This window comes from Enhydra lutris, unplaced genomic scaffold, assembly GCF_002288905.1.
Source record: "Enhydra lutris kenyoni isolate GAN:26980312 unplaced genomic scaffold, ASM228890v2 scaffoldscaffold31, whole genome shotgun sequence".
Taxonomy (NCBI): domain Eukaryota; kingdom Metazoa; phylum Chordata; class Mammalia; order Carnivora; family Mustelidae; genus Enhydra; species Enhydra lutris.
The window spans coordinates 20,748,249-20,774,155 of record NW_019154115.1 but is presented as its reverse complement, the minus strand read 5'-3'; the positions used below and the strand labels follow the sequence as shown (position 1 = coordinate 20,774,155).

Sequence of the window (25,907 nt, the reverse complement as noted above, 5' to 3'; positions counted from 1 at the left end):
GCTGTTTTTCATTAAGCACCTTGGCAAAAACTATGTGATTAGGTAAAATCTGATGTCAATAATAGCGTAGGTAGATGGAAGACAAATTTAATGACTTCTATCAAAATTTTAAATACTCAGCCACCAAACTATAAATTCCAGGAATGAATTTGTTCTAGGAATATAGAATATAAGGATGTTCACTGAAGCATTATTTGGAATATCAATAAAATGAAAACCTAGAAGTCTATGACATGGTCTGGTTAAATAAATGCTAAGCCCACTCAGAATTAAATCTATTTAAAGATATTTAAAGAAGAAACCAGGGCACCTGGATGGCTCAGTCATTAAGTGTTTGCCTTCGGCTGAGCCCCCCCCATCTGGCTCATGGCTCAGCAGGAAGCCTGCTTCTCCCTCTACCATTCCCCCTGCTTGTGTTCCTTCTCTTGTTGTCTCTCTCTCTGTCAAATAAATAAATGATTTTTTAAAAAGGAAAGAAAAGAAGAAACAACCATCCCCATACGAAGAAGTCCAAGATATATTAAATGAAAAACACAAGATGCAGAAGAGAGTAGGAAAAAGCCCATTTGCATTTTTAATAAATGAAGAGGAGAAAAAATACATATATGCACAGAAAAATTCTGGGAAGCTATTTAAAAAATCTAGTAAACAGTGACTGCCCTCTTAAGAGTCTAAATGGGAGGCAGGTAGAGATGGAGAGGGCACTGGAGTTTTTTGTTTTTTACTATCTGAATTTTTCTTTACTAGCTGAATTCTTCCCCAGGCACATATAACTTTGACAACTCTTTCTTAAATGCACTCAACAAAAGATCATCTCCACTAAGACACACTGAACAATAAAGACACAAACTTCAAGGCAGGTTTTTTTTTTTTTTCAAACATTTACTGAACACAAACACCATTTTTTTTTCCTTTTACACAGCAATATTGTTGAGCTTCAAATTAGCTGGGCTATTAGGACTATCAATTGCCACGAAATTAAAAATGATTCTACATGTCAAACTCAAATAGAAAATGTCATGCAATATATAAATCACTAACAGACCTCTGGCGCAGTCAGCAAGTTTACTATGTTTATTAAAGTCACGTAAATGGTTTGACAAAAGTGCACAATAGAATGACATCACTGGTTTGTTATAAATCACAGGGAATTACTAGAATACAACAATGTTGTTTTTCTACACAGAGGATTACAGGATGGGGTGAATATTATAGAGGATAGGATCTTTTCAACACATTAGGGCCAGTCGGATTTTACTCCCCAACTAAGTAACTCTGAAAAGATTGGTTAGCAACGCTGAGGGGTTTTCCTCATCTTTTCTCCTCTACCAATTACTAATAAGCCACAACCAAAAAAAAGCCATGCACAAATTTTACAACACCTGATAAAAAAACAGATACAAAACCTTGTTTACTTCATCACTTGGCAAAGCTTGCATCTTCGCTCCTTCATTTTTCTGATTAGGCCACTGATCACATGACTCACCCCTAAATGAAAAGCTGTTAATAATTTAGCAATACTCACCCCTGCACACACATCAAGATACGCTCCCCATAACCATCAAGTCGATGTCCCTTCCCTGCACATTAACACAAATGAACACACCACAAACCTGGGACTAGAGACCACATTTACTTTACAGTTTTAAAAATTAATACATCTATCATCACTATCAGTTTGTTTAGGTCAGATCCCATATTTGGGAGAGGGGATGCTGTACATACAGCCCAGCCCATCTGAGAAATTTGGGCAAATCTGCCAGAAATGTAGGAGAAAGCCCTGCGATGTGCCATACATAACCAGGAGCTTTCTACCTTCCAGGGAGGGTATCCAGAGCAGAGCTGTGTATTTTCAGGGTAGGAATAAACACGCAGCTTAACATCTTATGGACTAGTAACTTTTCATAAGAACAAAAGGCAGAGTTTTGTTTTCTTTAATCCATTTTAATGTTACAGCATAGTCAGTGAGGAAAACAGAATAGTCATCTGTACCTAGATATATCTGGCTAGCCTAAAAAGGAACATTTAAGATTTTTACAGAAAATCTACCATAAAAACAAGTCCTTTAATATACTCTTATCCATCTACTCACTAGTTCAATCACTGGTTGCTTCTAAACCCAGCAAACTGTAACCCGAGGTCCAGCAACTCACGCCTCACCCCGCCCCATTCCAAAAAAGAAATGCTTCCGCCTGAATAATCTGAAATGGTCTTATCCATAAAGCAGCTGCCTCAAACTGCAGTGGAGACTGGTGACAGGGTGCTGTTGTTCCCTTGGGATTTGAATTTTTTAAAAACACTTGCCAAATGCACACTTCGAACAGTGCTGTCGTACCTAAGTTTCTCAATGATTATCAGTTATTAGTCAACTATTAGTATAATGAAACAAAAACCTTCCCAAAAACAAGTCAGACCAAAACTTGCTTTTTGGTTTGTTTGTTTTCAGTTCCCACAGCAAAGAACCTTAAGGTAGTTGGACTGTGGCCTGCTAGAGCCATGCACTAAGTAAACTGAAAAAAACTATGTTGTGTTAGAGTTCTTACATCAAAGATTTCCCCCTTCTTGATCAATTGTGGGGATGGCTTTGTTGCCCATTCCTTGAGTTAAACAGTTACCTAAGTTCAAGAGTTCAATTTCACCAACTCCACTGTAAGTGTAAAACCCACCCAAGTCTCACATGGTTTGCCCAGGCTGTCATTCACCTGGGCTTCTAGCTCAGCCAAATTTGTAGGACAATTACTGAGCAAGACAAAGAAGTTTTGACTGAATTTGCAGTATCCTCAACGAAGACTTACAATCCAAAGCATATTTCTACCAATAATAAACTGGAAATGACAAAAGTGGCTGGAAATGGAGCCTAGAGTTCTCAGTGAGCGGAGATACAGATTATCTTTCTTACCGTTTTATTTTCCTTAAAACACACAATACGCACACAGACACAAAACAAAAAACCCCTTAAGCTTGGGAAGGATTTGGCTAAACAGATTTAAAATAATTCTACCAAAACAAATAAAAAACAGGCATGTAGATCACTTGTTTCAAGAATGGTTTTATACAGATGTTTCACAATACATACTTGGACTTATTTTACAAGATAAAATTAGATCCTTAGCAATAGAGTGAACAATGTACTACTATACTATAGTAAAAAAAAATGTGTTACCATTAGCAGAGTTCATAGTTTATTCCACGGTCTTCAAATTCTTTCTCCAACTCTGTCAGCATTTCAATCAGCAGTTCTATTTTCTCCAGCATTCATCCCTTCTCAAAAACACTGTCATTAAATTTTGATGTCTGAATATGTACATATAATCATTATCCTCATTTTATAAATAAGCAATACCTAAAATAGCACTGGTCCTGGATAGCCAAAGGGATGAAATGGTTTTTAAAACATGCAACATTATCTGATATTTTAAGTTTTGGTGTTTAAAAACCATACACATTAATAATGGAACCAACTGAATACCAAGTATCATAGCCACTCCTCAGGCTATCAAAGCAGGCCCCGAAGTCTGAAAAACACAGGGTCTGATCTAAGCTGTGGAAAAGGCAGGATTCACTCACCTTGAGGCCATGCATTTTCTCTTTCAGGCCATGAGAGTTGCCAAGAGCAAAGTACAGTACTTCCTTGATTCATACCAGAGGAGCAAGGCCTGTAATTTTCAAATTAGGGCTCAAATACCTCCCTTTAAACCATCCTAAAAACCCTCCTTGTAAAAACCTCAGGTTAGGAAAACAAAAATATATTACCATGACAGAATTTACTATCGAAACATTCCCAGCTGAAGCAAGAGGAACATGAAGAGTAACTACAGTAGCTAGAAAAGTATCTCGCACTCCTGGGGGGAAAAGTTTTTAAGCTTCCCACCTGCCATTTCCTCCCACTCTTCAAACTATTTCATTTCATGGGGTATCTATTTTATTAAGGCCCTAGGTGCTACTTTTGGCTTGGTCATTATATTTCCTACTGATCCTACTGCGATCCTTCTCTTCTACTTCACAAAACAATATGCATACATAAAATGACCACTGAAACCATAAATGTTGGGGAGGGTTGTTTGTTTTTTTAGTTTATATCTGATGGTACTACACAATCATAATGCTTTTCATTAAAGAAAAGAAAAAGCTGCAGGTCTTCACTTACAGTACCATGCACTATGAGTAGCTAAGGCATTCATTTGGCACTAGAGAGAAAAATACAGATAGAGCTAATTTTACTTTATCATTTTTAACATCGATAGGTGTGTACCCTTTACTTGAATTTCTGTGATGCTTAAAAGATAATCACAGAATACTTTCAGTCTGACAGTTAAAATGCTGCCGTTTAAACAGAACAGAAAAAACACAGAGACCTCTGCATAGCCTATCAGAATCCGTGACATTTTGCGGTTGAAAAACTTGCAGCTCTCACAGAAACACCTTTCAAAAGAGCACTGCAAATTATTCTTACCATCAAAACCATTTAATTTCCTATACCACACTAGCGATTTTCCTACTAGTAATAAGGGACAAAGTAGAGAAAGTGAAAAAAAAAAAATCACAAATATCTTGGGTTCCTTTTCGTCTGTCATAAACACCTTATCGGGGGGGGCACACAAACAATGCCCTCTGGAAAAGCAGTTTCCAAATCTGAAGAGACCACACAGGAGGAAAGGGAGAAAGGGACAAAAACAGAATGTATAACTATATTATAACAATTTGTTTCATAAGAAAACACAGCATTCATAATTTTTACATGTCTGTGAGCTGAGTCAAATGCAGACTGCTGCAGTTTAAAGAAATTACATTAAAACAGAGACTTCGAAGAATTTTAGAATTTAAGCCTAAAGGCAAGTAGTCCATCAATATTCTCTGAAACATTGCTTTAAGATTCTTACTACTCTGTATATACCACTCAGCATAATGCAACAATTTCAATGGATTGAAATTTATAAATGTGTAACTATTATTAAATTAGCACATTTTCAGATTAAGCTGCAGCTGTATTTTTTGAAATCCTCCTGATGTTATAATGTGTTGTATCACTCCACATAAATATTGGAAGAGCGAAGACTACCTACAGCAGTTTGGCACGTGCAGAACACCTAGGTATCCCGTTACTCTTAATGGTCCTTTTTAGTTGTTTTTCTTCATGAGATCCTCAAAACTGCTGCAAGGATAACACGCTGACACAGGCTTAACAGAAATACTTTTGTAGGCAGTTTTTTAAAACATTATCAACTTCAAATCATAAATGTCCCTTGTAACATAAACAAAATATTTTATACTCATTCCTTAAAAAAAAAAATACAAATGTCGAATCATTATGTTATATACCTAATATATCTCAATTATACTTCCATAAGAAAAAGACACAAACGAAGAAAAAAGAAAAAGTGAAGTGACCAGTATTCAGATACCTTATAGTTACACCTAAACAATGTGGCTTTGTTTAAAGTGTATTTGAAATCAATAACCGTTATGAGGCAGAAAGACCAAATACAGAACTAAGGAAGGATGGGGAGGGAGGAAGGGTAGTGGAAAGAAAAGTAGAATTTATGAACACATAATTCTATTGTCTGTGATTAAAGTCCTTTACTTTTTAGCACCACATTAAACGATTTTACATATCCAGTCACTTAATGAAATCCAACAAACTCTTCAAGCGTTCTGGGGATCTGGTCTTGGTAGTTAATGTCATTAGCCCGAACCGCTCGGGCAGCCAGGCACTTGAGACTCATTTTCATTTGAGTTTTAAGCAGTATTTCAGATACCCCAGTGGTACTTTTGTCTAGCGGAGTCTTATTCTGTTTGTTTGTCATGTCAGTGTGAGCGCCAGCTTCAACCAGGCTAATGATGATAGAGTGCAAGGTTAAAAAATCACTGATGGGCCTGTTGTACTGAACGATAATGTGGAGGGCACTGTTCCCCTCATTGTCTACAGCATTCACCTCAGCACCACAGTCCAGCAGCAGCTTTGTGACGAGCGCATTTGGAAAGCTGCAGACATCATTGGTGTGGAAATCATCAACCGGGGTATTCGAGTTGACGGCTAGATGCAACAAGGTGAAACCTTCCCGAGTTCTGGGATCAAGGTGAATCAGGTTGTAGATCTGCTTATTAATTTTGCACTGATCTTCTTCACTGCACTGTGTTTTGGTGGAGATGCACACTAAATACAGAAAAGTATAGAGATTACATTCATAATTGTCCATGGCATTGTGGACATCAGCATCTGGAATATTTTTTACTCTGTTCATACTCTGCTCTATTTCCAAAACGCTGCATCTCAAAACACATTCTATGTCTGGGGCCTTCACAGTTTCATTCAAATGTATCATCTGTGAAAAAACTTGAGCAAATCGAAGAAGATCCTTGTGGGTATTCCTGTTCCCTTTCTGTCTCAGGTGCAGGGCATGCAGCCACAACTTGATACACTGTTCGAATTCCATGTTATCCGCATAAACAGCTCCCCTGTAAATGATGGGATGGGAAACATCAATATTGTCGGCACCTAAAATCCGTTCCCGAACTATAAGGCCTTCCATATGAAGAGCATCTCTGTCTTGCCGAATGGATTCCAGTTCCTGAGGATTTCTACATTCAGTTCTATTCCCATAAGCGTGGATCGGTGGGAGAACGTCTTTCTCCAGGATGTTACCACCGTCCTGAAACCTCTCCAGCATGGCTAAATACAAGTAGTGGTACGTCTTCATGATGTCATAGTTCTCGCGGTCATTTGCAAAGGAGGCACCCAAAAGTTCCAAAGCTTCAATGCGACTTCTTCGGTCACAGTCAGCATGAGAGAGCAGCAGTTCGACAACATCAGCTTTACAGCTTTCGGCGGCTACTTTTAAGGGCGTCATCCCGTGGCCGTTGACGACTATAGCAGCGCGCCATTTTATCAGCTCCTTCACGATATCGATGTGCCCGGCTTCAGCTGCGAAGTGCAGCGCTGTGGCTCCACAATGTGCTTTAGCATTGGGATCAGCACGCTGTTCTAAAAGGTACCTGACCACGTCCGTGTGTCCCTTATACGCTGCAATCATCAGGCAGGTGTTGTCGTACTTGTTGGCGATGCTGATGTTGGCATTATTTTCAACCAAGTATTTCACAATGTCCAGTCTGCCATCAAAGCACGCCGCCCGCAGCGGGGTCGAGTTAGTCACTGTGGTGTGGTTCACGTTGGCTCCATGGCTGACTAGAAGTTTAACAACTTCAAAATGTCCGGCTCCTGCTGCACACCAAAGAGCGGTGGCACCGTCAATGACATACCTATTCGTGAAAAGAGCAAAGGGTCAGAAAACACAGGCCACACGTCCTAACGTAAGTGTAAAGAATGGATTTGTTTGCACTGACTGAAACCTCCATCTGTGGAACATGAATACGACATTAGTTTGGGTGAAAACAAAATCAGGTAACTTAACTAAAGCACTCTGCACTGTACTTATACCTAGCAGAAGCTCAACAAACCTTAACTATTACTGTTACTGCTAAAGTATATAATTCTAAAAAAAAAAAAAAAAATCACAAACTTTCTACTACCTAAAGTAAATACATTTCACAAAACACAGAAGAAATGCAAGGAGGTTCATAACTTCTTTACCACCAAGTTCATGCACTGGCTATTAAGGAAAAACCTGTTCCTCCTTCCCAGTATCCCCCAGGTACCACAGTTTCTCTCAATAGGTCAGTAAGAAAGCTACCCCAGTCCCTACAGTTAACACTGTGTTAGAAACTGCTTTAAAGAAAAAAATATTTAAGCAGATAATTGCCCCCTAAGATTATCTGAGCTAATCAAATATACTTCTACTACAGCAATGAGAATGCAAAAAAATCCCTGCTCCATGTAATACAGAACAATCACATCAACATGGTGCTGAGCAAAAGAAGTCAACCGAGCACAGTACATATATTACTACATTTATACACCTATCTGTGGTATTGAAATCAGAACACTGTTTATTTTAAGGGGAGCAGATAGTGGGAGGAAGCACAAAGGGAACTTTAGTAAACAAATACATTCACTTTGTGAAACTTATAAATGCTTTCAATTAGTGCATTTTTCTCCATCCATTCTACTCCAATTTAAAGTTCTTAAAAATACGTATGTGTATGTGTGTGTGTGTATTATGGGTGTGTTCCTCAACTAAACCACTGAGGGAAATGCTAACAGCAAGAAACAATCAGCACTTTCCTAAAACCAGTGGGCCTCTTCCCGACATTCGGCCCATGTCTGCACTTTGTGGCTTCACAGTCACCACCTACTGGCTGACATGTGCTAGGTTCTTATAATAGAATTAGACACTTGCTAGGAGGCCAATCTTTCCCATCTTTCTACCTTCCATTTTTCCCCAACCTCAATTTTTCAACTGTTTATCCTGTTACCGACCATCAGTCCTAAAAAGTAGACTTTTGCCACACATACTTAGATATACTGTACTTGAACCACTAAAATAAGTATATTTGCAAGTGTTAAGAGAAAAGGTCAATCAAAAGCAGTATTTACTAGCACTATTATTTATACCAAAAACCTCACTGCTGAGCTTCTCACTATACAACCTAATGTTTTAACACAGGTCAAACTATATCGCCCATCAAGTGAAAGAGTATAATCCCCTGGTAGAATATAAATATCATAGCTTAACCCCAACTAACAACATTCCCAAAACACCACTTGTCTGTTGTTTCTGCTGAAAACAAAAGACCCACTTTATAAGGATTCAAGCAGTTAATTCTTCAATTTCAAATAATGGCACCAAATGACCACAAAAGCCTGCTCACTAACAAGTACCTACGGAGGGAGTTACCTAGGGGAGAGGGTGCAGGACTAACTAGGAAGAGTCTTAAAGCTATTGGAAATGTCCTAAATCTTGATCTGGGTTGTGGCTACATGGGTGGATATTTAGAGAAATTTCTCATCAAACTGCACACTATGCATAGAAATTAGGGAAGTAGCATAGATCTATATAAAAAGCAAAACCATGAGAGTTTCTAAAAAAAAAAAAAAAAAAAAAGTAGACTATCTTCATGACCTTGGAGTTAATGACTACATCTTAAACGGAATGCAAAAAAAGCACTAATCATAGAAAAAAATATGATTTACTGGACTTCATTAAAATTAAGAGCTTCAATTCATTAAGATATTAAGAAGGAAATAAATATGTAATCCACTCACTGGGAGAAGACATTTACATTAAATGTATTTGACAAATCAGTAAGAAAAGGGCAAACAACCCAAATAAAAAAATGGGCCAAAAAGACTAATAAACAAATGTATTTCACAAAAGATATTCAAGTGACCATAAACATATGAAAAGATGTTCAAGATAACTACTGCAAAGGGAAATGCAAATTAAAATCATGAGTTACCAATACACAAGCACTAGAATAACTAAAATTAGTAAGACTGACATGACAATACTAAGTGCTGGCCAGGATATGAAGCAACTCAAACTCTCACTGCTGGTAGGAATGTAATTTTTTTGAAGCACTTTCGGGAAAACTGTTTGGCAGTAACTATTAAAGTTAAACATACACCAACCCCATGACCCAGCAATTCCACTCTCTGGCATATACTGACAAGAAGTGAACGCAAACACCCACCAGTGAAGACGTACACATAAAAAAACAGCTTTTTTCCTGTAACAGTCAAACACTGGAAAAAACTGAATACCTGTGTACAGGATAAGTAAGTTGCCGTATATTCATACAATGGAATGCCACAAAGCATTAAAAAAACTACTGATATACGCAACTGCACAGATGAATCTCACAATGTGTTAAGCAAAAAAAAAAAAAAAAAAAAAAAAAAAAAGCCAGAAAGAATAGAGCATATTGTATGATTCCCTTTATACAAGTTCAAGTATAGGCAATCTATGGTGATAGAGTCAGAATAATCATTACTTCTGAGAAGGGAAAGGAGAGGAACTGACTGAGGAGAATAAAAGAAACTCTGAGTGATAAAAACTTTCTGGATATTGATCTAGAAGGTGTTTACATGGCTAAACATATTAAAATTTTATCACATGGTACATTTAAAATGTATGCACCTTACTAGATGTTACACCTTAAATAAAAAGTTATAATTAAAAACAAAAATGAGACACAATTAAAGAATAACAGTTTAAAGGAACACAAATAGCTAATAAGTATCTTCAATGTCCCAAGCACTCATTGTATTAAGGGCTCAATATGCAATATATCTCATTTAATCCTCATAATAACCTCCTCCCAAAAACCCTGAGATAGACACTATTATTATGCTCATTTTACAGATACATAACTAAAAGTTTACATGAGATTAAAACACAAAAGTACTCTAGTACATAGTACTCTATGTATTAAGGAAACATAATACATGTCATTGTTCAGTTTCAATATAAAAGGCATTTTTTCCAAAAAATTAAAAGCATTTTTTCAAACTAATTAACAGTAATCTATCAAAAATAGTTAATATGTCGTTACACTTACATGGTTAAATGTTTCCTTGCACTTTAAAAATACGAAATTATTATATACATGAACCCAAACTATGTAAAACTTGAAAATGTTACACTGAAATAGGAATTCACATATATTATTTTTAACTCTCACAATAACCATAAAAGATAAATATGATCCCCATTTTAAAGATGAAAAAAAAAGCAAAAAGTGATTAAAATATTTTTCTCACCTCAAATGTCCCAGAATTAATGATGTAGGAGTAAAAATTAAATTATAAATATATATTTCACTTGGTTTTTGTAACAGTTTAATACTTTTTGTGGTGTAGCCTAATGGTTTCCATTTTTCCATAGAGTGATGTAAGAGAAACCTCAAGAAAATTTCAATTATCTATTTTTATTGAGGCAATTAAAATTTTTAAGTAGTTTAGGATAAAAATATTCACTGCAGAATGTATTAGAAAAAGACTAGTCCTTCAGAAACATTAGCCTGAGCAAATTTTGAATTTCTACATCTAAACAAAAACTTTAAACAGATTAAAGGGAATCATAAGCCTAAAATCTATGACAGTCCTTTGTCCATAGGCTTCAGCTGAAATAATGAGCACAGACTTCCTCAAAACAACATACCACATTTATAACAGAAAATAAAAATATGATAAATTAATGCAATATGTACTTAGTCCCTAAGGGAGAAGTACTATAAAACAAAGTTCTTTCTAGACTCACTCCAAAATTGCAATCCAAACTCTCTATAATGTATTTCATTTTAAAAAATCAAGAAACCAGGGAGTGCCTGGGTGGCTCAGTCAGTTAAGAATCTGACTTTTGTTTTTTTTAAGATTTTATTTATTTATTTGAGATAGAGCAAGAGAGTGAGAGAACGAGCAGGGGAGGGGCCGGGTAGAGGGAGAGGTCTCTCCATTGAGCAGAGAGCCTGATGCAGGGCTCCATCTCAGGGTGGTGAAATTGAGCCCTGCATGCGGCTCCAGGCTCAGGGCAGGGTCTGCCTGTGATTCTCTGTCTCCCCATCTCCCTTTGCCCTTACCCGACACGTGCAAGCACAAGCGCCTGTGCACTCTCTTTAAATAAGTAAAATCTTTAAACCAACCAACAAACAAAAAAATCAAGAAAGCAGGACACCTGTCTGGCTCAGTAGGTGGAGTGTGTGTATCTTGATCTCAGGGTCATGAGTTCGAGTCCCACGTTGGGGGGTAGAGACTACATTAAAAAATAAAATAATTAAAATTAAACTATAATCTGATATTCACCTTTTTAAACAAAATGTACACATCAGATGATGGAAACATTTTATAATAAAAGAACATTTCGGGCACCTGGGTGGCTCAGTGGATTAAGCCTCTGCCTTGGGCTCAGGTCATGATCCCAGGGCTCTCTGCTCAGCAGGGAGCTGCTTCCCTGCTCTCTCTCTGCCTGCCTCTCTGCCTGCCTCTCTGCCTACTTGTGATCTCTGTCAAATAAATAAATAAATAAAATCTTTAAAAAAAAAAAAAGATAACATTTCTGATCTCACAAAACTAAGCTGAAACTATTTCCTGATTCAATTTAAAATAAAAATGTCTGATCAAGTATTTGAAATGGAAATAAAAATTCATTAAATGTAAATGAGCAACACTTTTTTTTAACCAAAGTCCTTAAAATTGTTTATTAGACCAAACATAGTTTCTTTGAAATATATACTGCATGGCAATGACTTTTAAATGAAACCAAATGATGATGTGGTCCTCAAGCCTGTCCTCTACCTGAACATTAAAAGTATTAGTACTAGTGCCAACTTTAAGAGAGAACTCAACAAAAAGCCTCAGAACTCCCAGAGGTCCTGTTCTCCTTCCCATCCCTGTCAGCAAACTTCTTTTAGGACAAGGGTTCCCCTACAAACTCTAGTACAGAGCTGGCAGGCCCTAGGAACTCAGGCCAGCACTCTAGTCCATGGTCACAGGACACCTCGCCTTTGTTCTGTTCCATTTCTTTAACATTCTTAAGTTTCCCATTCTCCACCTAAAGGTTCTTTCATTTCTACTCAAGTAATTTTTCTTGCCCACTCGTCTGTCAATAGTAGTCTTCACATACTAAGCCATAAGTAAAATGATCTCAAATATTACTTTTAGAAAAATTTGAACAAGGGCTCAAATATCACCATGGGGCTTGACCTAGGTAGGCAGTCCCTTCCTCTCTGAGAATCTGTTACAAATCCACTTGAGTTTCTTAAGATATTATAGAAATTTTTAGGCAGAACACAAAATTTTAAATAAGCTATTTTAATGTCTCTCTCTCTCTCACACAAAACATACTATATCAAACCTATATACAAGTAACTGTTGCTTAGGATGAAACTAAGAAGTGAAGCCTTTTTTTAAATATTAGGCAAATAACAGGATAAGAAACAATTTTGACAAAAAATTGTGAAGATGGTACACAAGTGACTAAAAACTAGGAAACACTAATCTACATCAGCACACACAAAGAAACTGTTAGTCCCCATCTGGCCATGGTCCTCAAGAGCTGATGGAATCTAAAGGGGGATTTAAAAAAAATAAAAATATATAAAATAAAAATAAAAAAATAAAGGGGGATTTTGCTAAATACATCTCAAAAAGCCAGCCCCTAAGGGGTGAGTGGGCATACTGTTAACACATTCAGACTATTTTCACAATGTCTGGAATGAGTGCAAAGTGAAATCATTACATTTGCCATCTAGTTCTGAAATGCCAAAATGACTGGAATAAACTGAAAAGTAATAGAGTGGTTTGAATGGGCATAAAGGTGGCCATGAACATCAATTCTCCCATGTTAATTAATTGGCAAGCTTCTCAAAAAAGCAGAAACCTTACATTTTTTCTGTATCCTCCACAGAAGGTGTAATAGCGCTAGACCCATCACAGGCATTTAATAAATAAAATTCTCCACTACTCTTACACAGCAGCTAATAAATTCATAACTGTAATAATCCATAAACAAAAAAGATGCTCAGCCAAAATCGTGAATGACTGAACCGTTTGCAATTGCGGTCTCCCCCATGGAACTCCTGATATTTTATACAATGATCATCAAAATCTGGCCTCCAGCTCTCTCCAGTCTCCAACAATCTCTTTCTTAATTTCCCCAGCTTGAATTCTTTCCTACAACCACACTCAAACACTTGTCACTGCAAGTTCACCATGCTGTTGCCCCTCTTCTTCACTTCCTTTAAGACCCCAACTCAAGCATGGGAAGGGGGGAGCCTTCCCTGCTTCCCCCAGGCAAAGCTTAGCACTTCCCATTCCCATATCCCTCACTAGTCCAACAGACTTCTAAAACTCTAAATGGCATGGCATCTGCAATTACTCACTTACATCTCTATTTCTCTTGTCTCCCCCGCTAAAACGTCTTCCTCCACATTGGGAACAGTATGTTACTCACCTCTGCATACCCAATCCCTACCACACAGCCCAGCACACAGCAGGAGTTCAGTAAGTGTTTGCCTCCTGAACCCTTTAATTTCACAGCCCAGTGCAGAACGCAGGCTGTATTTCTAATCATTTCCATTAATTTCAGGTTCTTTTAATTCCATCTCAAAAAAACTTTCTCTCTGACGGTAAAAAAGACAGTAATAAGCAAAACCTTTCCAATGCTTTAGGAAACTAATTTTTTTCCCCACCACTATCCTCCCCTCATCCAAAAAGGCCTCAGGAAGCTCCTTAGCTGCAATGTTTCTAGCAGCTGTTACTGAGATTCGTATCTCAGTGAATCCAGGTGCCTATACAACTGGAATGCTGTTGAAATTCAGGGGTCATTCTGTCTCACTCCTTGTCTAGGTATAGGAAAGGCTGTGGAAATGCAGGGAGTTCCAGAATGGACACAGAAGCCAGTAAGGGAAAGCAAACATGAATCAGGTTGCCATCTTTAATCAAGAGGAAAAAAACCATCTCCTTGAAATCTAGGGAGGTGGTACCGGAGATTAACCACCAACTTGGGCTATCATTTCATTAAAATGTAATGCTCTACAATATTTTCCTCTCATCTAAAAATATCTTCCTCTCGTTGTTTTATTATTTAAACCTTAAAAAGAACCAAAATTCAACAATGCTCTAGTTATTTTCAAGAAGTCCTTTTCCAATGAGGTTTGTAACCAAGCAGTTTTCAATCACCAAAACTAAAGATACATATCTTTATGCTTGGACCACATCTACCTCAAACAGAAGAAAATGCTAGAATAGCTTATGTACTGGCACAAAAGTCAAGAAAAACAAATGCAATTGATGAAGTTTGTAAACTGAAGAACACTTTATAATAATCCAGCACAGCAAAGAAGATGTCAAACCTGATAGTTCTGTGTTAAACATTTTCATGCCTACAACAATATATACAATTAAACCTAAAAGACAAATTTTAACTATGACAATATGAATTTTTGAACTTCCTACCTCAAATGACATAAACCATCAAGTTTCCCCACAATATCACAAGATAACATGTATTAACAATGCCATTATCTCCTATACCAGGCCCAGGGCCATTTTTGCAGCCAACCTATCAACCCCGAGCTATGTGCAAGTGTCAGAATCAGGTCTAGGGATGTCTGGCAGCCTGACAATCCCTCAAAGAGGCTGGAATTCTAGGGGCTTATTTTGACATTAAGGCCCCCGCAACCCGTCTGAAGGGACCACTCAGTTGAAGGAGTAAAAACTGGGTGACTAAATTACTCATCAAACAGAGGTCTTCGATGTTAATTGCTGACCGCGTTAATTTCTGATCTCGCTTATAACCCCAATACCGATAAAGGTGAAACCTGGGAAGGAGCACCTCCTTCGTAACACGGACTTTCCAGTGAAGAAGAATACCCATTAGGTATCTAGACATAGGGTGTGGCTATTTACCCACATTGGGAATAAGGGGTAGGGGCTGATGAGGATGGGCAGCAGACCACGGGACGAAGCATTAGCACTGGAAGACGAAGCGGGCATTCATGCGGCAGGAGGATGCACAAAAGGGAAGAAGTGATACCTCTATGGGAAGAGAGTGAAGGAGGGAAGGACCAGTGAGGTGGTGGGTCCGCGCTCGTGGGAGGGGGCTTGGGATGTACCTACCCGTCGAAGCGGACGGTGCCAGTCTGCTGAGTCTGCACCCGGTAATGTTCTAACAGCAAACGCACCACCTTGGCGTGCCCATTGCGGGCTGCGATGATGAGGGGCGTGGAGCGCTGCCCTCCCTGCTGGCTGACATAGCCCAGCAGATAGCGGATGTCGCTTTCAGACCGGTTGAGAAGCAAGGCGGCCAGGGTCAGCACCTTGCCCTCGCTGGCCGCCTTGTATACATAGCCAGCCAGGCCCTCCATGGCCGCCGCCAACTCCAACACCCGTTTGGTCGCCACCGCTGCTGCTGCCTTGCGCCCCCGGAGGCCGCGTTCGCCAGCGCTTCAAACCTGGGCCCTCACAGCCCATTCAACAGGGCGCCGTCGCCGCCGCCGCGCCCAGGCAGCAGCGCGGCCCGGGGAGGGCGGAGACGCAGAGGTGGCCGAATGCCGCAGGGGGCACGTCCGCGACCCGGCCCGGGCAGGGAGGAGGGCGGTCAGGGCCGCCCCCGAGGCCCCATGCGCCGGCCCTGGGCCGAGGCGATCTCCATGGCGGCCGCCGCCCCGGGCCTCAGGCCGGACCCCTCCTACCTGCGGGCTGCGACAGGCGCGTGCCCGAGCTACGGGTCGCCGGCGAGGTCCCAAGAGGACCGCACGCGCCCCGGATGGCGAATGCTGGGCGCGTCTCCCCAGTCCCTGGCGGCCGGGCCTAAGGCCCGAAGCTGGCTCGGCCTCCGCCTCCGCTATGCGTCCTCCCCCGCTGGAGGAAAAACGCAGATCCTCGCCCACCAGAGCTCAAGAAGCGCCAGACGCTAACGATGGCTTCGCAGCTCCACGCCTGGGGGCCTCCGAGGCTAGACGGAACGCTTCCGCGGCAGCAGCCCCCGAACTCGGGGCGGGCAGGAAGGCGCGCCTCCGCAGACTGGGCCGGGAGTGGGAGGGTGCGAGCGGGAGGAACGGTTAAGCCGGGTGTCTCCTCCAAAGCTGCCCGGCCGGCAAACGAGGGCATGGTGAAGAAAGGTTCTATTGCGCGAAGTTAGCCTACCCCCTTTTCGGGCCTGAATGTCCTCATTGCCCTTGACGCCTGGACCGTCGTCCTCGTCCCACACGGCCTGGGGGCTCCCTAGCTTGGGAGGGGGCCACAGTTGGGGACCTGAGGCGATACCACAGGTGGACCAGGGATCTCGCCCCATTTTACCATAGACGGTGCGGGACTCCTCTGTGCCCTGACTGGGGACCCAGGGAGGGGGTTGCACGCACCCGACAGGGTCCATTTTAAGAAAAGGGCGGTGTCTCTGAGCCCCCGAGATGTAGGAGGACTTGGGGGCTGGCACCAGACGCGGAGAAGGGATTGGAATTCGGGCCTATCCTCCCTGGAGAGAGGGGGATCAAGTGTGTGAGAAGGGGTGAGGGGCGCTACCCCCGCCGTGGAAAGGGGCGAGGTGTCTGAAAGGAAGGCGAGGTCTGTATTCAGACAGACCAGGACTCTGATCCCCAGCCTGACAGAACCTCCCTTTTCTCACAGACCTCTCGAGATGGTTCAGGTTTGAAGAGCTCATTTATCTAACGAATACTAGAGATCTACTACGTGCCAGGCTCTGCTTGGCCCCAGAGATTGGGTGATAGACAAGATAGACACGGCGCCTTCCCTTCTCGGGCTTGTGTTGTGAGGAAAACAGACAGTAAAGAAGTGAGCAAATGACAGACCAGCCCGGTTGAGTTCGTATCATTACCATTTGCTTTGAGGCCAATAGAGGGAGGGTGGGTTCTCTACTTAGAGTGGGCAGGTAAGAAGAACAAAGGGTATTCTAGGCAAGGGGAATAGCCAGTACCAAAGCCCTAAGGAGGTCACAGTCTTGGCGGGCTCAGAAACCAAGGTCAGTGTGGCTGCCGCAGAATGGGCCGTAGGAGGAATGATGGGAGGCGAAGTCAGCAGGGTGCAGGTCACCCTCCCGCCCAGTAACCCTTGGTGAAGTGTTTAACTTCTACTCTTTGTTAAGTGTGATGGGGGCGTTTGAAGAGTTTTCGACAGGAAAGTGACAAGATAACAATTTACATTTTTAAAAATATCGCTCTGGCTGCTATGTGGAGAATAAACTAGGAGGCAAGTGTAGAAGCAGGAAGCCTATTTAGGAAGAAAGGTCTTGGACTAGGATGGTAGAAGGCAGGGGTGATGAAGCTCCTGGGACAGTCAGAAAATGTGCAAGCTCAATAGGGAAGTTTTCCTCTCTCCCACTTAACCCCAGAGGACAATATATACCACAAAGAAAGAACAAATACGTGTATTTGGCCCCAAGAGACCAGGCTGGGCTCAACAAGTTGACATAAATTATTTCATTTGACACCCACCCCACCCCACCCCCAATCCCAGTTGGTGAAGGCCTCCCCTCAGTTACAGAGCAATTGGTGGGGTTTGGCCACTTCTCAAAAAAAACTGTCCTTTTATTGGGCAGCACGACTTCACCTCTTGGCAGATCCCTACACAAACATTGTTTCCCCCCCTTAAGATATTAAACAAAAACAATGTTGAAAATGGGGGCTGAAGATGAAGTTCTGTTGATGGAAAAGAGGGGAAGGCTGGTAGGTTTCATTCTGGGGCTCTCAGAATTGGCAAAATATCCGGTTCCTGACAGGCTTTTTGGCCTCTGGGGACTTTGCAGGGACACATTTAGATGTGTGACCAGGGCCTCCCTTCTAACTGGTTTCCTTCCCTAGCTCTGTAGAGCAACCAGGCTCCCCATCCCTTCTCACCCCTGTGCCCAGCCTGTTGCCCTGTGTCTTTTTTTTTTTTTTTTTCCCACCTAACTTTTTGAGGAAGGTGATCCAGACACAGGCTCTTTCTTCCCTTCAGTTTGTTTTCTGAGGGAGACCTGATTCAGCCAGCTATTCATCGTTGAATAAGAGACTTCCTTCTTCCTCCTCTCACTCTTGCAAGATAAACTAGGGTTCACGCTAACATTGACACCTCAATTTGGTGGTGTAAGTGGGTGGTTGCTGGGAGGGGTGACTGGACCAAGAGTCATTCATGTGAGAGAGGGGCTCAAAACTTGCACTGTGTGACCTCCTCCCCCAGATAGGAATATGCTTCTGTTCCAGCAGTCGGAGGTCAGGAGTCTTAGGCTGCTCTTTTCTTCTATATTTATCATAGTTGCCTACTATAGGGTTCTGGGCTCCCTTGGTTACTCAGTAGCCATTGGCCAACCAGACTTATCTGGTTGCCTCTATTTACCTGGGCTTGGAAGATGACATTTCTGTGGTCAGGTTGTGCAAATCTGGAGAGAGGATGTGTAAACAGGACATAGCTCCTTTCCCAAAGGCCAGAGCCCAGTAATAGCTCCTTGTTCTCCTGACCTATCCCCCACACCTGTGACAAGAGGCTACTGAGCAACTGAACAATAGGAAGATAGAAGTGCAACTAGTAATATCCCGATGGAGGTCAATTTGCTGGTGACAATAAACTGCAACCTTCCACCTGGACCAAAGACAGGACTGACCTCCAGCACTTCAACTCGTAGGGATTGGGAGGAGGCCTACGAGCAGGATAAACTATACCTTCCTTCCATGGAGCAGTCCTTTCCCCCAAGCCAGGCTGGCCTGGCCTGATAGCTCTGAGTCAGAGGAGTTTCTCAGATTTTGTATTAAGGATGACCCTTGGCACTGAATCCATCTGGGTTGGACTCCCTGCTCCATGGGCTAGCTGTGGCCTCAGACAAGTTTCTACGATGGAGCTAAGAAATACTTTCCTTGCAGGGCCGGCGTGATGGCAACATGTAAGCTCCTTCACCCAGCTTGGTCCTGCAAAGGAGTATGGGTGAGTACACATTTGCATTCATTTCACTTCTCCTAGTCCCCACCCAACAGTCATCCTCCAATCCTGTCATTAATCTGTTCAAGAAAAGACTTCTCATCCATCTGCATTTTCCCTGCAGGAATGTGTCTGCTTGTGAGAATGGAAAGTAAATCCACAGTATGCAAAGGGATGAGGAGGCTAATTAACAACGGTTCAGAAATGCCAACAGAACTGCAGAAACCACCGCTGACCCTTTTGTATTAGCCCAGAGGACTGGGGGCCCATTGGCCTTTATCTCCTCGTCCTCCCACTCCTTACCTTTCCCTGAGCAGCAGAGCCAATGATTCTCGGAAACAAAACCTAAGGTGGGAAAGCGGGGAGCCAGTCCATGTTCTTCTGTAATCCAGTTCACCTCCAGCAGATTTCGATTTACCAGGAGCAGATTGCAGTAGTCGTATGTGTCTGCTTTCCTTCTAACCCCATTCCTCCCTGAATCAGGACACCAGTCAGGCTTCCTGGGACAATAATAACAAATAGCAATGGCTAGCTCTTATCCAGTGCTTACTGTGTGCCATGCATCAGAGTAAACACTTGAAACAAATGAGCATGTCAGTTTTGCATGAGCCTCTGAAGACTCACCATTATTGTTCCCATTCTTCAGATGAGGAAACTGAGATACAGATGTTGTGTAGCTTGGCAGTGGCCTCCTAATCAGAATGTCGTAGAACGGCAGGATTTGAACTCAGCCTGTCTCACCCCCATCCTTGGCCCTGCTACCAGCCTTCTGTGCCTTCATTTATCCCCCTCTGAGTGGCCCCACCCACCGGCTTGCTCTCTGCAGGTCCCCAAGGCTCTCTCTGGTCCTGATCACCACGTCACCTGGGCCAGCATGCCCATGGGCTAATCTGATCAGCCATCCTGAGCTAATGGGGGAGAACTCTAGGGAACCTTCCCCACCACCACCCCATAACACTCCCCCACCCCTGGACATTTTTCATTCCTACTTAGCATGGGTCCAAGTCCAAAGCAAAGCCATCTCATCCTAGAGATAGTCCTTGGTCTTGCCCTGGGCTTTATACCACTTTGGGGGTTTTTGTCTTTTTTTTTTTTTTTTTAAGATTTTATCTATTTATTCGAGAGAGAGAGAGAGAGAGAGAGGAGTGAATGACAGAACATGAGTAGAGGGAGGCAGAGGGAGAGGCAGATTCCCCGCTGAGCAGGGAGCCGGACACAGGGCTCCATCCCAAGACCCCGGGATCATGACCTGAGCTGAAGGCAGACGCTTAACCAACTGAGCCACCACCCAGGCATCCTTTCATATGACTTTACAACTCTCTCGGGACTCTTCTTTCTAATGAGAAGCTGTGTCTATACAGCTCTTTGAAATCTACAAAGAACTTTCTGATCTACCTGATCCACCTCCTAGGCTCCTTAACCACCTTTCGTGAGCGGGGCAGCCCAGAGCATGGTGGGTTGGTGGTTTAGTGGCCAACCTCTGGAACCCACAGCCAGCATCCCAGCTCTGCCACTTGCTAGCTGTGGGAGGTGGGATGAGCTGCTTATTAACTTCTCCATATCTGTTTCCTCATCTGCGAAATGGGCATAATAATAGGGCCTCTCCTGTCTGGCTGTTGTGAGGGTTGAAGGATATAAACACACTCACACAGGGCCTGGGAACCCAGTAACTGTTGCCTATTGTTCTCTCACTGGTTCTTCCTCCAAACTCTATGGGAATAAACAAAGCAAGTCTGTTCTTGTCCTCAGTAAAAAATGAGTTGAAACCAGATAATCTCTTAGCTCTAATTCTACATGAATCATATTTATTTATGGACACATCCTAGCTCTTCTATACTGTAACAACCTCGCCAAGGCCCAGCCTTTCCCGGAGGGCCTTGTATACCATGCTGCAGGTCAATGTTAGCACATAATGACAGTCCCCGCCTCATCCAGACATGGGGACACACGGATGAGAAGTTCCTGAATAGCAGGAATTAGCGTCATGCCTGGCACTAAGTGAGCTGCTAATAAATCATTGTTATTGTTGTTGACTCATCTTACAGTGAGGCTTCCAAACGTGGTTGTTAAACGCAGACTCTAGAGCCACACCGCTTGGGTTCATCCTGGTACTGACCCTGCGAGGCCTTGGGCAAGTGAATCAACCCCCCCGGCTGCAGTTTCCCCGTCTCTAAGATGGACATGATGATAACAGCAAGTGCCCAGTACGGTGGCTGTGTAGATCAAATGAGTTAATATAAGAAAGGCCCCTAGAACTGTGCCTGTTGTGTGCCTGGTGCATGTGAGTGCTTTTGTCATCATTTACAGATGTTGAGACCCAGGCTCTTGGACACTGAGTGATGGTTCCAAGCAGCGGTGGAGTTGGGATCCAAATCTAACCACGTCGGCCTAATTCCAGAGCCTCAATCCTAGTATCAGGACAGGTTGCTGCCCCCAGAGGACCTATATACATTTCCTTAACAGTGGAGATGTCGGGAGCACTAGACAGTGAATTGGCACCAGAAGCTCGGGGTGAAGGAGACCACAAGATGCTCTCAAATCCTCCCACAGAAAAAGCAGATTTTTCCTCACCTGCACCCAGCCAAATGGCTTCAGCATTCCTTTGGGGCCACAGCCCAGAAGCCTATAACCATGGCGCCACCCACACCTGCCCTCTAGCCTGGAATCTGCAGCAAAACCCTCATTATGCACTTTGATGTCACACTCAAAACTGAGCCCCGGCTCTTCAAGCCAGACGGGCCCCGGCCTTGGGGCTTTTTCCATTTCTGAGGCATGATTGAGCCCAGGAGACAAGACCAGACAGCCCTCCTTCCGAGGAAGGAGGCCTGGATGGTTCATGGAGGAGAAAAACAAACAGGAGTGAGAGACAGGCGACAGGGTAGGGAAGCAGGAGGAATCAGAGGGAGCCGCCTGCTGCAGAGCCGCACAAAACACAGCCCGCCCACTGACCAATTTTTCTTCCTTGCAGTCAAATTTATTGATTTAAACGTGAATCCAACTGTGCTTCTTGATTTCCAGAAAAACACTAATATCATTACACATTTATGTAGCACAATTTGATTGTCAAAGCACTTTCACACAAATAACCTTAGTTTTGAGTTGCTTTTTAAAATAATTTGCTTCTCAAGATGCCTGGGTGGCTCAGATGGTTAAGCGCCTGCCTTTGACTCAGGTCATGATCTCCAAGTCCTGGGATCAAGCCCCACATGAAGCCCACATGGAGCCCCCAAAACAGGCTCCCAGCTCTGTGGGGAGTCTTCTTCCCCCTTTCCCCCAACTTGTGCACACATGCTCTCTCTCAGATGAAGAAATAAAATCTTAAAAAATAACAAATAATAAATTAAAAAATAAAATTATTTGCTTCTTTTATTACAACGCATCATATGCTTATTGAGAAATACAAGGGGAAATTTATTAACGTGAATTTAAAAATTTCTAATATATATACGTATCATACCACTAGCAATAACATTTTCAGTAAATTTCCAACTAGTTTTTTTTCTAAGCCTATATACATGTATATAATTCATTAAACAGAATTGGAAGCACCTCACAGAGTTTTGCATTTTTTTCCACCAATATAAAATCACCGACATTTCTTTTTTTAAGATTTTATTTATTTGACAGAGAGAAAGAGCACAAGAAGCGGGAGAGGCAGGCAGAGGGAGCCTGATGTGAGACTCCATCCCAGGACCCCAGGATCATGACCCGAGTGGAATGCAGACATTTAACCAACGGAGCCACCCAGGCACTCCAAATCATGGGCATCTTTTAATGTCACAAAATATTCTGCTCTGATGATTCATAATGACAGCATTTATCAGTATAGACGTGCCACAATTTCTGCAATTACTGGACATTCAAGATGCAAAACTGCAGCGATTATAATACTGCCACGAACATCTTTTCAGTTGCATTTTTGTCTGTACATCTGATTACATCTAATAATAATTAATTTCTAGTAATGGATTTGCTTGCTCAAAGGATTTGAATGTTTTTGAGCACATAGAACCAAAGTTAATCTCCAGAAACATATTTAGTTTACACTCCCACAGGCAACGTGTGAGAGTACATCTCTCAGTCTCTGTTTTGAGCCAGTCAGACACTGAGTTAGGTGACAAGTTTCTCACATTACAGTTGAGGAAAACTGGATGCAAAATGTTTAAGTAACTAGTGGGGCCTTCATGTAGCCGAGACCCAAATTCTGGTCTCCTGGATTTGGCACCAGGGCCCTTCCCACTCTGCCTTCTTGATAAGGAGAGCTCTGAACAGGTTTTCCTGAGTAATGGAGTTATATAACAGTTTATTTTCTCATCAATACTTGGTGAAAATATTTTTTTAAATCTTCCATTACTTGACCTTATTTGTGCCACGGACTCCTTTGGCAATCTGGCTAAGCCTACCAACCCCTTCTCGGAATAATGCATTTATATGCATATGTTAATTAAAATAACAAAGGAAACCAGTGATATTAAAATATAAAAGCACAATGATGAAGGCACCTCAGTGGCTCAGTCAGTTAAGTGTCTGCCTTTGGCTCAGGTCATGATCCCAGAGTCTTGGGATCAGCCTCACATCATTCGTGGGGCTCCCTGCTCACTGGGAAGTCAGCTTCTCCCGCTCCCCTCTCCACTCCTGTGCATGCTCCTTCTCTCTCTCACTTGCAAAAGTAAATAAATAAAATCTTAAAAAAAAAAAAGTGATGATATGATAAAGTATCTGCTCCTTTAAAAACGCATTAAGAGCAAGGTCTAGTACTACATGTTGGAGAGGCAGTCCACATGGGTCCTGATTGTCCCTGTACACTTTTGCTGAGTGTGCCAGACTGCACGGCTTCTCCATTGCTTGAAACTGAGTAGCATCAGTAGCTAAACACTTCGGCAACCAGACTAGCTTATTTGCTGCTTCCCTACATTTGTTACTTGCTCAAAAAGTACGCCAGCCCTGAGCCCTAAATTCCTGTCTTCTAACAAAATCTGCTACCTGTGTCCTTGTGACCTGCCCCACCCCTCACCCACCATCCCTGTGGAAATAGAAATTAGGGAAACCGCACAAATACATTGATACTCTGGATACCCCTTTTTGCTGTGAATAATAAAGTCTGTCATCTCGGACTCAGGAGTTCTGTGTCTTCTGTCATGATCCATGAAACTGGCAAGCTGACTTGTTAGCTTGCAGGTTGGGTAAAATCTCAGAGCCTTCACAGCTCTGACTTTGCATTAATTTTAAAATAGTGGTGAGCATAAATGATATTTTGAGATAGATACGATAGCTCTAATATAGATTGAAAATACCTGTAATTTTTATTGGTGACAAGTGGTCATAATTTTTATGGGTGACATAGCCACAGTCACTGTGGTTTTGCTTATATTCCTAGTTGAAGGAAATGTTCAATTTCAGTTATAGGTTTAGGAAAACAAATGTCAGGTTTTTTTTCTCATTTGAATTCACAGATCTTGTCCACTCCCAACTCCCCCAAAGAACACCCGCGAAACCTGTTAATCAAGCAACATAATTCTATTAGATATTTACTGCAGCAAGGGAGAATAACACCTTGATAGAGATTGGTAGTGTCTCAGAAAGGAGATTTCAAGAAAGGACATATATAGGATTTGGGGGTCTGGGCTCAAGTGGTTTAAAGTGGTTTTCCAAAGCAAGAAATTGATGGGGATTGGGCACAGTCTGGGAAAAGTAAGACAGTCTAGGATTCATAGACTCAGAGAAGCAAGGGTCTTGAAACAAGTCTTGATAAATAAACTTTGTCATAATGGTTAGTTCTTTGCCTCTGTGTGTGGTCAGTGGTCTTGATAGGAAAGCAGTCATCTGTCGTGTCCAGATGAGCAAACTATTTGCCCAGATAAATTAATTTCTTGAGCTAGCAATTAATCTATTTATCTTCCTAGGCAAGAATTTTCTGGAACAGTTGTGTCATGTTGATATGGGTGGTGTCAGTTCTTACTCAACAAGACCAGCTTCTTAGCCCGAAATCCCCTTTCTCAAAAAAATGGAGGCCTGCCTACTTTTGCCTATTTTTGCCATCTGTCCCTTCCATACTGTGAGTTTACCAGGGGTAAAGGCTAAATCTTCTCCTCCCAGATGTCAGGTTAGTTTGTTTTCTACATATTTATATTCAAAATGTATAATATATGCTATTTGTAATATTTGCCTTTGTTGATATTGCCTGCTTTAAAAAAAAACCTTAATATTATATCTTAATTTCCCATCATATTACACAATCTTTTTTTTTTTTAAGATTTTATTTATTTATTTTGCAGAGAGAGAAATAGTGAGAGAGGGAGCACAAGCAGGGGGAGAGGGAGAGGAGAAACAGGCTCCTCACCAAGCAGGGAGCCCAACGTGGGGCTTGATCCCAGGACCCTGGGATCATGAAATGAGCCGAAGGCAGATGCTTAACAACTGAGCCACCCAGGCAACCCCATATTACACAATCTTTATAAAAACAATTCCAGTGGATTTGTTATAGAATATTGGGTTGTCGAAAAAATATCCTTCGCTAGATTCCAAGAAGTAGAATTACTAAGATAAAATGTATAAAACTGTTTAGAACCTTGATCAACAATTACCAATTGCTTTCTTAAATAAT

The 25,907-nt window shown here is 41.9% G+C and overlaps 1 protein-coding gene across 1 annotated transcript; it reads right to left on the bottom strand.

Annotated features, from left to right (window-relative positions):
• Positions 1-1,053: 1,053 nt before the first annotated feature.
• On the bottom strand, positions 1,054-16,231 carry LOC111153300 (fem-1 homolog B). Its single transcript, XM_022512237.1, has 2 exons — positions 15,515-16,231; positions 1,054-7,257 (listed from the first exon to the last, which is right to left on the bottom strand). Exons 1-2 carry the CDS (start codon positions 15,760-15,762, stop codon positions 5,622-5,624), a joined length of 1,884 nt encoding a protein of 627 aa, XP_022367945.1. The 5' UTR covers positions 15,763-16,231; the 3' UTR covers positions 1,054-5,621.
• Between the last annotated feature and the right edge of the window lie 9,676 nt (positions 16,232-25,907).